This window comes from Halichoerus grypus, chromosome 2 (genome assembly GCF_964656455.1).
Source record: "Halichoerus grypus chromosome 2, mHalGry1.hap1.1, whole genome shotgun sequence".
Lineage (NCBI taxonomy): Eukaryota > Metazoa > Chordata > Mammalia > Carnivora > Phocidae > Halichoerus > Halichoerus grypus.
The window spans coordinates 128,547,196-128,563,856 of NC_135713.1; the positions used below are offsets into that span (position 1 = coordinate 128,547,196).

Below are 16,661 nucleotides of genomic sequence, written 5' to 3' on the forward strand. Positions count from 1 at the left end.
CCATGAAAGTAATTAGAAAAAATGGAGAGAAGAGAAGTGCAGGACTCAACCTAGGACAGCCATCGTTTTCACCAGACTGAAAATAAAAAAGAATCCGGAGAAGGAATAATCACAAGAAGACCTGGAGATCTGGCTGTTTTGGTGCAGTGGGATCCTATGGATTGGATTATCTCCAGGGGAGCCACTGGTCAGCTGTGTCCAAAGCTGTACAAGAATCAGAGAGAAAGGTGACAAAGGAGAGCCCATCGGATGTCACAATCAAGAGGTGACTGTTAACAAACAATGAATCATGGAACACTACATCAAAAACTAATGATGTAACATATGGTGATTAACATAACAATAAAAATTTTTAGAAAAAGAGGTGACTGTTAATCTCTGAGCAAAAGAATTCAGTAAAGTATTTGGAGAAGAGGTTAAATTTCAGGATGTTAAGAAAGAAGAGTAGAGAGAGAGAGAAGTAGAGGGAGTAACTGTCAATTCCTATTCGGGTTTAGCAGGAAACTCAGAGATTTGCTGTGCATTAGGACACCAGATATATCCAAGTTCATGGATATATCTGGAGCAATTCTCTATTACTCAACTGGAATGGCTTAAAGGACAGATGGGTTTAGACTGAGTTTAAAGAAGGAAGGGAGGGAGAGAAATACTGAGCAAAGACATTCGAAGAGAGATAGCCAATGACTGCGGGGCCTAGATAGTTTTCAATAATGAAGTCATTTAGCACAATTAAGAATGCACTGTTTTTCAAGTTTTTATTTAAATTCTAGTTAGTTAACATATATTTAAATCAATGAATACGAGAGTGGCTATTGCCGAATTTAGCAGTTGGAATAAAGTCTGTGATGTCCACGTCGTAAATTTGATCCTCATGTTGGATAGTTGGCTTTGTACACAGGAACATCTTATTTAATAACCAGAGATCCCATCCTGAAACAGACCTCTTAAGATACCAACAGCAGTCATTATCTTCGTGGTAATGATAATGATAAATGTCACATTTTGAACAACTGCTATGTGCTAGATACTACTACAGGCAATTTACATAAATTATTCATTTAATCATAATGATAGCATCCAAGGTAGATACTACATTTCTCATTTGATAGATGAGAAAATGAAGGTAGAGGGAAAAAACACCATTTTCAAGACTGTTTTGTCAGTAATTAGCTGACCAAAGCTTTGACCTCAGATCTGATTCCACTATGTGCTTCCAGCTAGGACCCGCTGCCACTGTTGCATAAAATAGAATACATAACACTATTTCTCTCCTTCTGCTATGCCAAACATACAAACCAAAAGCCTCAGACCATGTGTTCCTTATACAGGATCAGTATCATCATCTCTTCTCCTAAGAATAACACATTTTATGCCCAGTTTCTTCCTAGTATATATTGGTAACTATCTAATTCCACAACCAGCCAAAAATACAATTTATCTTTAAAAATTCCTTTAAAAACTTATCCTGCAGCTAGGCAAGTTAAAATGAAAGACATGATAAATGCACTAAGAAAAAAATCCTCCTCAAGTTTATTTTCTAGCTCCAACAAAAATGATTTAGCAAACTCTAAATAGAGCACAGGGACTGAAAACACCCACATGTGTCTGCACATGTGTTACTCATACAATATATACAGTGTGCATGGCCAATTGGACCAAAGAAGCCTGCAATTCCTTCAAGAAATTCTAGGAAGTCCATAAACTATAAGGATAAAATTGTCTCCAGAGAAATGAACACAACATTCTTTAAGTCACAAATAGATGAAGCCCATGATATAATTAAGGACTTACACAGATTTTTGTTTTTCAAACCTACTAAAAAATAATGTTTCATTATTAATTATGTTAGTAAATATTAATGGATCATACACTATGCTGGTCATGGGGAATATGGTGTTAAACAAAAGTAGTCAGGAGATTTTTCCGCATGATCTTAAAGACTACAGGGGAAACAAAGACGAGTAAATGTAAACTTACAAATGTGATTAGAGCCTCACCAGATGGATACAAATATGGTGTCACTGAACAAGTTGTTAGTGATGGGAGGTGGAGGATGTTCAGTGTTCACTGAAGAAGTGCCATTTGAACTGAGATCTAAGTGACGTCTAGAAATGAACCGAGCAAAGCTAAGAGAAAGCTAACAGAACCGTATTTTTAAATTCAAGGTGCTGGAGGGAGCATGGTGAGTTTGAGCATCTGTAAGAAATCTGGAAAGGAAAGGGACACTGGTGTGAGATGATCCTGGAGAGACAGGTAAGGACAACACCACGCAGGACCTTATGGTCCAAGCTAACAATTTTAGTCTCTTTCCTGAGAGTCATGTGAAACTAGCATAGAGTTGGAAGGAAAAAAAGCAACATTATTAGTCTCCAATATTCCCAGTATCTTAGGCATCTCAGACATTTTCCAAATAATAGCTTCCATTAACACGAATTACCAATAGCAAATGAACAAATGAACAAAAGTAGAAATAAAAGTGCAATAAAAACAAAGGAGGTTTGAAGTAGAAATCTGGGGGAAAATGTACCCACACAACTGCAGTCAGAATGAAAAGCATCACTCATTTTTAAACTGGTATTTCTGTTTTCTATGCTTAGTGGAAAAATAAAGTGTTACTACAACTAAATAAAGATGTCAGTGCTGAATGTGATCAGTAATCTTCAGTGAACTCTTTCCATGCATATTAAATAACCATGCAAGAATATTCTTCAAAAATTCTTGTATCTTTAAAAAATCTCTTTGGTCTTTCAGACTTCATCTGAACTTCTATACTGTAAGCCCTCCTCTACTACAATCATCCTGGAAAGCTTCTTATAATTGTAATTCTTAGTTGAAAGTCTGAGAGGCTATTACAGCAAAGTATGATTTTTCTAAATGAGTTCTGGCAGATTTTGACTTGTAGGACCTGTCACATTTTTCACAGCTTTGGAGGTTGAGATTTTGATCTGCAATTTACCCTGGGCCTCAGTTATTTTTAGGCTTCAAGATCTTCAAGCTCACTTATCTTTTATTCTGCTGGGGCTATCAAAAGGTTATATTCCACTTCAGAGGGCTGTCTAATTTTCTTTTTTGAAGGACTCTTTTATCCAGAATGAACTCAGTTTTCTTGATTATTCAGACACAAATGGATTGGTCTTTGTATTCAAACTAAAACATTCTTTAGTTTCAGATTTTTTGATATTTGAACAAGAAAAGAATTTAAGATAGGAAAAAACTGAGGTATGTAATAGAAGCATACTAATAATGATGAAAATATAATCATAAATACTAAGGAATGTTGAGAAGATGCCCAGGTAAGATGCTAATGTAAATGTCTGCTTACTCCCAGTAAGCTGGAGGATAAGGTGTTTTCTACATATAAAGCAAACCTTTGGGTCATTATATTTCAATACAAACACTATCACGTTTCGTTGTGGATCACTTTAAAACTCACACTACATGGATCATTCATGGCCATTTCATTCTCACATCCCTGGGGTACCAGTATTTATAGATGAGGATACAAGAGAAGAGGGGCTGACTTCCCACTATTAATGTATCTGGACCGTGATCCCACATCTCCTGACTGTCCCTGCTACCACTTCCACTCTACCACACTGCTACAGACTCTCTATTTCTAAAATCTTATTCCTTCAAATTGAATAAAAACATTAAGAAAAAACAAACAAAATGGAAAGCTGAAAACCTGAAGACTAGTACTCTCACTATAGCTGCCCTAGGCTGTTACAAATCTTTCTTCTCTGTTAGACATCATGCTTCGCATTGGAGAATTAGGTCTGAAGAAACCTGATAACATTAGCCAATGCAAATTAGATTATTCCCTTTCTGCTCCACTTTATTAAATGAATAACAGATGACTTCATATTTACATTAATGGGACATGGGCTTGTTAGAATCTCTGGCTCATGTCACATGTATCATATGTCATCACGAAAAATCACTCAATCCCCATTACAAAAGTCTTCAATTAGGGAGTCAGAACTGTGATTTCTAAGTCAACTTCAATGTAATCTCTCTGTTCTCGAAGACTGTTTGGATTAGTAATTTTGAAAAAATAAAAAAAAAATAATTACCTGCTCCTCTAGTATGATTAAAATCCCCTTTAATAATTTTGCATGATTTTCCATTGCCGTTGCATACGCCGCAGTGATCTTCCCTGGCAAGGGACCCTAATAAACCATCGCAGCCAACTTTCTGTAACAAGAGATTGACAGTAGATCATAAAGTGAGTTTTTTTTCCCTTTTGCTTTTTTAACCACTGATTTAGAACAAACCTAGTATCTCCAGACTAGACCTATCTAATTGACAGACTAGTAAAATGTCATATTTTCTGGTGCAAACTAATAGAGCAAGCTCATGTCGAATGATGTCATCAATAAAGTGACCAAATAGCAGGACAGTGATGAGGATATTTTTCCCATATTAAGAATTAAATGGTATCCTAAAGCAATTTGGAAAAACATCATTGAGACAAATGCAATTTATATAAACCCCAAAGGAAATCACATTTCTATTAAATATAACATTATTAATCTACTTCATCCTACTTAACATAGAACAGATACACTTCATTATATGGAAGGCTTCACTTCTTAAGGTGGTCGCAAAGCAAAGGCTAAATATTAAATATTAACTTTGTGAAAATCAAACATAAATGTTTATTTTCACTACAGTTCACGAATAGACTTCTATCCCCATCTGCTTTGGCACCCAGCGCATGAATGTGAGTAAGGCTGCTCACAACCCATGCCCCATGGCCACTGTAAGAAAATACGAACAGTGGGGAAATTCATTTTAATTTGCTTCCAAGGGAATTATGTTAATATGAATTTTCTGGGAAAAAAATCATTGACTCTTTTCTAGTGAATAATGTTGGTCTCCCATTGATATTCAGAAAATATGATTATAATTTGCGAAGTTGTGCATACTCAAAGGGCAGAATTTAATGTCAATATTGTCAGAACTAATGGTACACTTATTCTGTTACCCTTAATCAAGAAGGAGTTGCAAGAGAGGCTGATTTATAATGTTACAATTATTTTAGAGGAATTTTTAACATCTTAAATAAAACACGAACGAAAACAGGGTCCTTTTCTGTGGTTAGTGTTGGTAGTGTTCGGGTGGGGGAAGAAAGCAGATTATAAAATGCAGCTGCATGATGAATATCCTGAGAAAGCCAAAATCACATTAAACCTGCATAATATGGCATCCTTTCCTTTTATCAAGGGGATCTATCAGTGTCAAGAGGTAGACAAAGTAATGCATTAGTGGAGAAGTTTGATCTGCAAATCAAAGCTTATTCAGGGAGAAATAAAGAGAATGTCATGGATGAAAGAGGTGGCCACCACAGGAAATTCTCAAAATACAACAAAGGTACTGGAAGAGCTCACTAAGCAGGAGCCATAAAAAGACCTGAAAAAAAAAAATCTCTCATTTACGTACAAATGAGGAAAAATTGACAGTAGAGTGTAAGTGGTCTTTGAAATGATAAAAACAATAATAATGCTCTATCCCTAGCTTGTTTCTTGTCAAATACAATAAACCCGAGAAACAGTAGCTAAATGACTGAAAAATTAGTACCTACTAATTTATTAGTTCTTTCCAACCCTTGTAACTGGGATATTACAAGTCTGTAAACCTAAAATAAAGGCCAGGGATAGACATGATGTCATGGCTCAACAATCACGCATTTAAAAAATAAGAATAAAAGATTTTTTTATTTTGGGGGTGCCTGGGTGGCTCAGTCGTTAAGCGTCTGCCTTTGGCTCAGGCATGGTCCCAGGGTCCTGGGATCGAGCCCCGCATTGGGCTTTCTGCTCAGCAGGGAACCTGCTTCTCCCTCTCCCACTCCCCCTGCTTGTGTTCCTTCTCTAGCTGTCTCTTTCTCTCTGTCAAATAAATAAATAAAATTAAAAAAAAAAGATTTTTATTTTGTAACTGATAGTTTCAAGTATCCACACTTATCACAATATGCCCCCGTATCTCCAAAAGTTGAGGTTGAAGGACTTTGCAAAGGCAATATCATCGCGCTGGTGGTGGGCGCCCGAAGTGCCACCAGCATGCTGGAGTGGGCGGATAACATGATAATACAGAAAAGGGCTTGTTCTATCCTTTTCCACGACAGAAATATAGAGACAAAATGGGTCGTGAGGAGAAAGCTATCTATTTTCAACTGCCCTCCTTCGTCCCTCACCAAGTTTACAATTCTACATTCAGTTTCGGTGCTGTGTATTTTGTGTAGCCAAAGCTGAAAAATAGGAGCTTGTCAGAAAGAAAAAAGAAAGTAGCATGCTTTTAATTATATTCAAAGACAGAATGTAGCATTTTAGTTAAAAAGCCAGAATCTTGAAGTATTCCAATTCTGTCAGAAGGCACAATCTAGTTCATGGAACTTTAATTATAACCATCAGATTCACCAAGCGGTTAGGCAGAATTTTGTTGTTGTTGTTATAATTTTGATGTCTAGGGACTCTGTAAAAGATCTGGCTTACACAACACTGTTAAGTGAAAAGAATAGCAATTTAGGCTATTGTATTTGGCATATACAGTTAGGGAAATACATTTTTTTGAAGAACAAATTCATTGAAGACATGCACTAATCTGACAGACTTACAATAATGATGAAATAGAGTTAAAAGCTTTAATTGCACAACATACAGGTCTGAAAACAAAATATGTATAGGTAAATGCCTGCAATGATTTTTTTTTTACAGGAAAATGAAAAATTACATTTCAGGTTACTGATACAGGCTGTTAAAGAATAAAGGAAATTAAAATGTAATTATAAGACTGTTTCTTATGTCAATGGTATTACAGGATTCTGTGCTTTAACCTCTATAGTAGAGGTAAAGGTCTATGATTCAACAGTCTTACACAATTCACAGCTATGGTGAGCGCTGTGAATTGTGTAAGACTGTTGAGTCACAGACCTGTACCTCTGAAACAAATAATACATTATATGTTAAAAAAAAAAAAGAAGAAGAAGAAGATAGTAGGAAGGGAAAAATGAAGGGGGGGAAATCGGAGGGGGAGACGAACCATGAGAGACTATGGACTCTGAAAGATAAACTGAGAGTTCTAGAGGGGAGGAGGGTGGGGGACGGGTTAGCCTGGTGATGGGTATTAAAGAGGGCACGTTCTGCATGGAGCACTGGGTGTTGTGCATGAACAATGAATCATGGAACACTACATCAAAAACTAATGATGTAATGTATGGTGATTAACATAACATAATAAAACAAAGAAAAAAAAACTATAGCATGCTAGCAAAATATAAAATCTGAGAGCTGGGAAAGCATTTAAATTTCATAGTGTTTCCAAGTTTTTACCCAGAATTCCATAGGTCTCTATTGGAATACAGGTTGATCCACCCACACCTTGAAACTCTTTTCAAATTTTGGCGCGCACGCTTGTGTGTGTGCACGTGTGCACAGACATGCATTTTTCTGGGAAGAAAGGAAACTTTTCATCAAATTCTCAAAGGAGTGTATTGCACAAAAAAGTCAATGACCACAGGTCTAAAAACTTCATTTGACGTGTGCATACGGATTTTAGGTGATTTTCACAAGAATATAGTTTCTTAGTGGCTGCCATGGATTCAGCGCTGCTCTACTCAGATACCTCTTTCATAACTAAGGGATTTATTTCCTTCCTGTGCCCACCATTTCCTTCCTGTGCCCACCCACTTTATCAGCTGATAGCTCTCAGCCATCAGCCCTTGGAAGAAATTGCCTAGTCTGAAGAAAACTGCCTTTCCCAAGGTCCCATCCCCCTCCTGGTGCAGCTTGCAGCTAGACGTTAGGGGTAAAAAGGCCTGGTTTTCTCACCACAAATGAGGACAACTCTAAAGAGCCATCTCGGCTTCCATGCCCCTCACAGGGTGGGCTGAGGTCCTGTTGTGACTGTACCATAGCCCCCTTTCTCCCTGTGCCCAACCCTGTCTTCTTCCCCTCCCAACATGGATGTTGATCCATGTGATGTGAAGACACTTGGCATTAATCTTTCTGCCTATTAATCTCCCAGGGGGGAAGCCAACTTGAGATAGTGGTAGAATTATAAGTAGCAACTTTAAAGTTCTAGCCTTTGATCTTCCCACTATGCTGTCCATACTTACTCTCCTTTTCTAAAGATAAATGAAGAAGCATGCATAAATGCATGTAGTAAATGGAGATTGCTTTTAAAAAGAAAGATAAGAGCAAGTGAAATGTTGAAGGATTTTAAGAAATTTGAATATATATATATTTAAAAATCGGTTGGTTCCAGTATGTTAAAAATACTGTAATATTAAGTGAGTAACAAGACTGATTTTATAAGTTTTTGCCACATGGCTGAGCCTTGGGCACAAGATATGGAGAACTGGAGTACTTGAATTTTGGGTCTGGAGTATTTTGACAGAAAATGCCATTTTAGATGTGTAATATGTACATTCCAGAATAAAAATCTCAAGTTCTTTGAGCTAGTCATAGATTTTACAGATTATCTAGTACAAACCCTTCATTAGACACATGAAGGGAATTTCAAAGCAGATCAGACTTGCTCAAGATGACAGTTGAATCAGGACTCCATCCGCAGCTTTTGAATCTTGGTGCAGAGCTTTCCAGCACCCTGTGGAGCTGCTCAAAGCCTCCCTCAGCACATATGGTCTCCCTCCTGGAGTGTCTTACCTGACACCTGCCATTTGCACAGACATCTAATCCCTGATATCCACAAGAAGTTCCATCCATCACTTTTTCTGACAGAAGAATAGGCTCTTCTTTCCCAACAGGAGAGCAAAACAAGGCACATGGTTTTTCTACACACAGAGTGGATAAAAAAAAAAATGAGCAAAAGTTACTCCATAAATATTTTTATCTCGAGCTTTATTTTTCAGGACAGCTGTTGAGGAAAAAATATAATTTGATGTGAATGCAATAATGTAGCTCTAGGGTAGTTATTATGAGTAGTAAATGAGAAGATGCCTGGGAAAAAATAGATGTCCAGTGAATATTTATCTCCTTCTTAAGAAATATGTCTTCAGATTATTTTCAAAATGTATCACTTATTTTCTGGCCCCAAACCTCTACCTCTACCACACAAACCAATGATTCTTGCGCCCAAATATTTCAAACACCACCATTTCTTGCTCGTATCTTTTGGAATGAACTCCCTTTATCTTAAGTACATCTGAGAATTTTGCCTATTTCAGATTTACTTCGTTCATGAAGACTTTCTTGATGTGTCACTTCTAAATTCCCATACACGAATTTGCAATCTGATGCATTTGGCATTTTCTAATTGAAAAATTACTAAATGGAGAAAGAAGAATTTCTGAGATGAGCAATTCTCCTAAGATCTTCAATTACAAGGATGTGTAGAAACGCAACACAATCCCATGAGAACATCCACTGGAACGCACAATTGCTGAAGGGCTATCTAGGACTTAACTCCCTTCATTGCTTCCTTAGAAAGCATGCCAGTATATATGATATCTAGGGGGAGGAACACCTTTCTGGGTAAAGAGTTTTTGAATGGCTGGCAGTCTTCTTCAGTGCTTCATTAAGCAATAAGGTAGGATGGGTAGAGTTAAAAACGCTTGCCTATCAGGCTCAGTCAAGAGTGGCAAAATATTTTTAAAGGGCTGTTTCTATTTCTAAGCATCCTACAGAAGAACTGTAGTATTTGGTAACACCAGTAGGAGAATTATCCAAATCTGAAACTTCAGAGCAATTTCCATGCTACATTACTACTCTGTTGGCTTGATACCAGTCAGGCCCTTTACTGTTTATTAAGCTCATATAAATAGAATGGAAAATAGTTTACAGTCTTTGACACTGATCTTCGCTTATGTCTTCAGTAAAGTTCCACGTAAGCTGATGGGAGTCTATAAATACCAAATAACAGCCAGAGGCATGGAACAGGGTATCACTTTGCAAAGGGAAGACAGACAGTTAAATGAGCCTTCAGAATTGAACATTTCAAGCAGTTTTCACATGTGGCTTCTGAATACTGCTCTGAACAATTCTGGGGAGTTGGAACATGGCCTTCAATGTGCATGGTTTTGAAATTTTCCTTTAAGATGCCATTATAAGCCGCAATAAAGCATTTCAGTATGCTCTCACACCTCAAAGTAGGTTATGTTTATTCAATGACTGCTTACTATGTCATATCTTTGGACTTAAAAACAGCTGTTATAATTGCAACACTTTAAAAGTGATATTTTATACATACATACGTGTGTGTATATATATATATACATATATATATAATTCTCTTTCTGGAGTTTTCATGAAGAGAGGAGCAAACCAGATATATGAATAATGTGGAAAGGAGCTCATCTAGAAAATTCCATTCACATTCCAAGCAAGAATTCAGATAAAAATCTATTTCTCCTTTTACAACATATTGTCAATTCACTGTGCTTTACAGATGACATAAATATTTGATCCCAATCTTCCCTCCTGGAGTATACCCTTGAGATTGTGACATTAGAGTGATCCATGTAACATGCCAGTACTTACTTGGCAGGCAGGCTTTGTCTTGATTTAAGAGACCAACCCTTTCCAAGATATGCATTAAACATGGATTTCAGCCAAATCTCAACACAGTGTATGTAAAATACCTGAATGTTAAAGCCATGCATCTTTTTTTTCCTCTAAAAATAACTGTTCACTACAGCGCTGATATCCTGTATTTAATTTTCCTAGCCATAGATTCATGTATTACATAAGAATAACAGAAATAGCCCCTTGCAATTTAAGGTGTCATATGCTATGAAGACTTGGGGTTTTTAAAAGAATCATATATTCAGTTTCTCCCATAGTGCCATGTAACACATGAAGACTACTGTTGTGTATTTTATTTAACATATGGACTGATGTGTTTGATGGATATGTGTTGTAAAATTATAAAAAAGGTTAGCCTACTAATTATATAAGTATTTATTATGGATCATTCTGATGATAGACATCACTTTATAAGAGGTGGGGGCTTTTAAAATTGTAATTTCCAATGGCTTTAATATTTTAAATTGGCTCCCATACAATCCCGTTTTTTTTTTTTTTTTTAATTTGGAAGGAACCTGTTTCCTTTCTCTTATTTCACTTCTGAATGAACAGGCTTCAAATGACTTTAATATTATCAAACTCCACAGCTAGTTAGAGGCAGAGATAAGATAAATCCTCAGAAGATCAGATGATAATTTTCATTGTTTGAGCAGTCATCATTTCTACAACAAAAATTTATGCAACAAATATTTATCAGAAGCTTAATAGCTTAGTATCTGTCAGTCTGTCCCCTAAACACAGGTAATAGAGAGAATACAGAAACATTAAAATCTGTGATATTAGGGTGCTTGTGAGGTGCTTGGAAGGAGCACATACCCAATTTGGAGGATCAGGGGGATTCTTTTTTCCTAGAGGACTTGACATAAACTGAGTCCAAAAAAAATCAACAGGCATTTTTCAGGTAAATAAATGGCGGGGGCGAGGGGGAAGGGGAGAGAGAGAGAGAACAAAGCTTGAGAAATAAAAGGTATGCCAAGAAATTAGCATGTTTACAGGCCCAGATCTAAGAGAGCATGATGTGTATGAGGGATGGAATGGAAGTTGGTCTGGATGTGCTGGAGAACACAGAAGGGAATGACGGAGAAGAGGTGAGAGAAGCTAAAGGGGCAGGCCACACAAACAACCTTAAAAACCAGGCAGTGATGTTTGAGATTGGTCCTGAGAGCAGTGGAGCTCATGGAAGGGTATTACTTGGCACAGTGGCTGACAGATCCAGCCTTTGAAAGGCAAGTCTGGCTGGAATGAGGAGCAGGGTTTAGAGAAGACTATGGTCAGAGAGAGGGAAGGAAGCTGTTTGAGAATCCAGGTTTGAGGGAGTGCAATCATGAGTGAACACGCTGATAGGAGAAAGCTTTGGACAGACAGGGCTTGCTACTTGATTACAGATGGGTGGAGACTGAGGAAGAATGATTCTGGCTAAGTGGGAATGAGGTTGATCATGATGCCATTCTGTGTGAGAGAGCACCGTGAGAGAAGCAGATGGCAGGACTGAGAGAGAAAGGAAAGGGGCATGTTGAGTTAGAAAGAACGAGATGTTGAGTAGAGATGTCATGCAACAGATGGGTAAGCAATGAAGGGGCTTGGGATGGAGAGATCTGGGTTGGAGAGAAGTATCTGTGTTCCTTTAGCATATAGATGATAAATAAAACCTAGTGAATCAAGTAATATTATCCCAAGGGGAATGTTTAGTGAGAAGAGGGGCCAGGACAGATCAGTAGAAAATTCCTGTAAGGTACATCATTCATTCAACCTAGTTTATTAAGTGCCTATTCTGTTCAGGTACTGTTTACGATGCCACACATAGAGCAGTGTGAAAATAGGATAATCCCTGCTCTTCCAACAATTATGGGGGGCATATAATAAACAAAAGTAAAAGTATTATGGCGGATGGTGATGAGTTCTGTGAAAAAAGAATAAAGCAGGGAAAGGAAAGGCACTGTGTTACTGTTTAACAAAAGACCTGAAGGTGGTGAGAGACTGAAGCCTAACGATATCTGGAGACGATGTCACAGCAAGGAAAGCAAGAGCTTCCAAGACACTAGGACTTATTCTGGGAAGAGCAAGGGAGCCAGTGTGGGTGGAAGGGTGACAGGGAACAGTGGAGATGAAGTCTGAAGGTAAGAAGAAGCCAGGTAGCAGAGCTCCTTAAGTCCTTCCCTTAGAAGGAATGAATATGGACTTTGAGCGAACTGGGAAGGTACCCGAGGCTTTTGAATGGAAAAGTAACAGGACATGACTGACAATTTAAATGTATCACTCTGGCTGTTGAGACTGAAGGAGAACACAGGCATAAAGACCAGTTAGAGGGCTTATTGCAATCACTGGGGAAGAGAAGGTGGCTTGCGCCAGGGTAGGAGTTCTGGCGATGTTGGGAAATGATCAGACTCTGGATGTACTTCAGAGATAAGGTTCATGTCCATAAAAAAGAGTGAAATCTTGCCATCTGTACCAACATGGATGGATCTAGAGAGTATAATGCTAAGTGAAATAAGTCACAAAAAGACAAATTCTATACGATTTCACTCAAATATGGAATTTAAGAAACAAAACAAATTAACAAAGAAAAAAAGAGACAAACCAAAAAACGGACTCTTAACTCTAGAGAACAAACTGATGATTACCAGAGGGGCGGTGGGTGGGGGGATGGGGGGAAATAGGTGGAGGGAATTAAGAGTACACTTGGCTTGATGATCACTGAGTAATACATGGAAATGCTGAATCACTGTATCGTACACCTGAAACTAACATAACACTGTATCTTAACTACACTGGAATTAAAAAAGATAAGGCTAGTGTGACCTTACTGATATTCTGAATGTACAGTAAAAGAAAAGAAAAAAAATGATGACTCCAAGATCTTGTCGAAGCATCTGGAAAGAGGGAAGTGCCATTTATTAAGAGGACAGTGGGAACAGAAGGCTGTGCTTATCATTTCCTCTCAGCTGAGGAAACAGTCCATTTGGAGTCCATCATGGGGAAGAAAACAGGGCATGTTTGAGGCAGTCAAACAAGGCCAAGATCTGGAGTGCAGAGTGACAGGGAACAAGGTTCTAGAAGAGACATGAGGTAAGAGAAGGGAACAGATTACCTCCTCACCCTCTCACTGTCAAACACGTAACACTACTGTATTTATAGTGGAGTCATCTGCCTTGTTATCTGGCTGTTGCCATTAGTGCTTCTGTGTTCAGAAGCCTACATGAAGAGAAGGTTTCTGTCAGGTGCACTGAAATTGATCAACAATGGAATTTAGGCTGTTGACAAGCATATTATTGAAATGATGGAAAAGCACAGTACAAATTGACTAAGTCCAAATCAGGACAGGAGAGACTAGGGGCATGATGGTCAGGTAAGTCAGAAAATTCACCACCATGTTTGGTAACTGTAGCTCAAACCCATAGCTCACTGACTGACCATGGGCAGGAACTATCTTAAGTAAAGAAGTTATTAAGTTATTTCTAAGTAATGCTTTTTTTTTTAAAGATTTATTTATTTACTAGAGAGAGAGCACAAGCAGGAGGGACAGAGAGAGAGACAGAGAGAATCTCAAGCAGACTCCCTTCTGAGCGTGGAGCCTGATCCTGGACTATGACTTGAGCCGAAACTAAGAATCAGATGCTTAACCGACTGAGCCACCCAGATGCCCCCCTAACTAATTCTTAAGTAATAAGGTAGCGTATAATTTACTTAACATTCTTATTCTGAAATAATTAAAGACTTACAGGAAGTTGCAAAAATAGTACAGAGATCTCATATACCTTGTCTCCAGTTTACCCCAGTGGTTACACTTTGGTAACTACAGTACAATAGCAAACCCAGGAAATGGACATCGGTACAGGTATGTGTATACTTCTGGGCCATTTTACCACATGTGTAGATTTTACAACCACCAGCACAATCAATATATTTAAGAGTTTTATCAGCATGAAGTTCTACCTTATGCTACCCCTTTATAACAACACCCATCCATCCTTTTCCCCACCACCATCATTGACTTCTGGCAACCTTTATTCTGTTTTCCATCTCTACAGTTTTGTCATATATATATGGAACCACAGAATATATTATATATAAGTTATATAAATGGAATAAGTTATATAAATGGAAGCACAGAATATCTGATGTTTTGAGATTGGTTCTTTTCACTCAGCATAAAGCTCTGAAATTCACCAAGTCACTACACACTTCAATAGTTTTTTCCTTTTATTGTTGCATGTATCCCAGGGTATGGATGTACCTCAGTGTGTCTGACCATTCAGGTACTCAGAACTTTTTTGGTTGTTTCCATTTTTTGGCTATTGAAAATAAAGCTGCTACAAACATTCATGCATGTGATTTTTTATGGTTGTAAATTTTCACTTCATTGGGAAAAATGCCCAGGAGTGTGTTTTCTAAATTGTATGAAAAATGTATATTGAGTTATTTAAGAAACTACCAAGCTATTTTTCAGAGTGGCTGTACCATTTACATTCCAATCAGTGACGTATGAGATCCAGTTTCTCCTCATCCTCACCAGCATTTCCTATTGTCACTTTTTTAAAAAAAATTTTAGTTCATCTAATTGGTGTGTAATAATATACTCTGCATTTAAAAAAAAATATACTTGGAGTCAGTGCTTGTGATTATTATAGGTCATTAGGGTTCAAAAAAAGAGAGCTCTGAAATAATTTAGAATATAATCTGTATCATCTATTATATAATACTGACTACTACTGTAAAACATTTTGCAAATCTAGAAGTCTACTTAATTAAGACGGTGGCGATGTGGGTTGTCATACCTTCATCCATGACAGCTTGCCACTGAAGAACATGCTTTGGGTATGAAGTTCTAACACTATAGGCCTGACATTGCCAGTCTCTGAATCCAGGCAAACCTGCAGGACAAGGTGGATTCTCACATATTCTGTATTGTTTTCTGGGACCATTACAATCCCTTGCTTCAGAACCTAGCCTAGAAGAGATAGTACAAATAATCAATTTTATCTTATTTTAATGTTAACTACTCATTTAAAAAAATTAAAAGGCATTGAATTAATAAGGTATAATCCTTTATATTAAATCTACTTTTGAAAATGTGGATACGTTAAATGATTGCTAATGGGAGGAAATCCATACGCTTATTAAAAACCATATATATATATATTTCCTATTCTCAATCAATTTAACTTCTAAAACACATGAGAAATAAAAGCCAACTTGCCATGGAAATGGAAGAGTAAAGGGCAGAGGCTGGGAGCAAAATAGAAAGCCTGTGATTCCCGTGAAGGCGTTTGGCATTTTTACATCCTTTCTTTAAAATTGCTTATGAAGGAATCGTGCCACTGAGCCCACACCAAGAGTAAAAGCATAAAGCTGAAATGATTTTCTCACGCGCCTCCCTGGGATCACTCTAGGAAGCATGGGGTTGAGCAAGCAGACCCTGAAATGCTCCCTATCTGCACACGTGCTTAGCACATCTTCATTTTTCAACACTCCTCACTTATATTGACGTTGATTTTGCTCTCCTTCCCTCCCTTCCTGAAGTCTCATCACCTTCCTGCCTTCTCACAGTTCCCTTCATTGTGGACTTACTTTTTCTAATGCATGTCTCCCTGCTCATTTAAACACACCAGTTTCTTTGATTTACTCAAGAAACCACCCCATGCAACACTTAATTCTTTGTTCTTAGAAGCATTGGTCTTATTTTCTTCTTGGGAGATTTTTTTATCATTTAAACAGTTTGAGGGATTTTTCTGTTTCCCAACATGGGGTGGGGTTTGAGGGGCTTCTTCTGCTTTCCAACACTGTTTATCAGTAAAACCTTTGCCTTTGGAAATTGAGGAAAAAAATGCCCTCCCCCGATCCAGGAACTTTGGCGTTTACCCAGGACATTTGCGCTCCCGACTGCTGATCCCAGAACCGCAGGTTCGGCTACAGGGGCTCCACTCGCTCCACTCTCCGGCCACATGTCCAGGTGCTGAGGTCCTGCTGGTACATTCTCCAGCCTTACACCACTATTCCAAAAGTTATGTCTTAGGTGAACAAATCAGGGCACAACGGAAAATCATTCACTGGCTTACAGAGTCACTGGGATTGCGATTAAATCATGCCTCCTAGAGCCCCACACATACAAATTGAAAAAGA

The 16,661-nt window shown here is 37.9% G+C and overlaps 1 protein-coding gene across 1 annotated transcript in view; it reads right to left on the minus strand.

Annotated features, from left to right (window-relative positions):
* The window catches only part of ADAMTS19 (ADAM metallopeptidase with thrombospondin type 1 motif 19), a 248,696-nt gene that overhangs the window by 73,352 nt on the left and 158,683 nt on the right, over positions 1 to 16,661 (minus strand). Inside the window, exons 12-15 of the mRNA XM_078067553.1 lie at positions 16,401 to 16,531; positions 15,317 to 15,489; positions 8,664 to 8,791; positions 4,074 to 4,194 (exon numbers count right to left, since the gene is read on the minus strand). Of these exons, the coding sequence (XP_077923679.1) occupies positions 4,074 to 4,194; positions 8,664 to 8,791; positions 15,317 to 15,489; positions 16,401 to 16,531 (553 nt within the window). The remainder of the gene's footprint in view (positions 1 to 4,073; positions 4,195 to 8,663; positions 8,792 to 15,316; positions 15,490 to 16,400; positions 16,532 to 16,661) is intronic.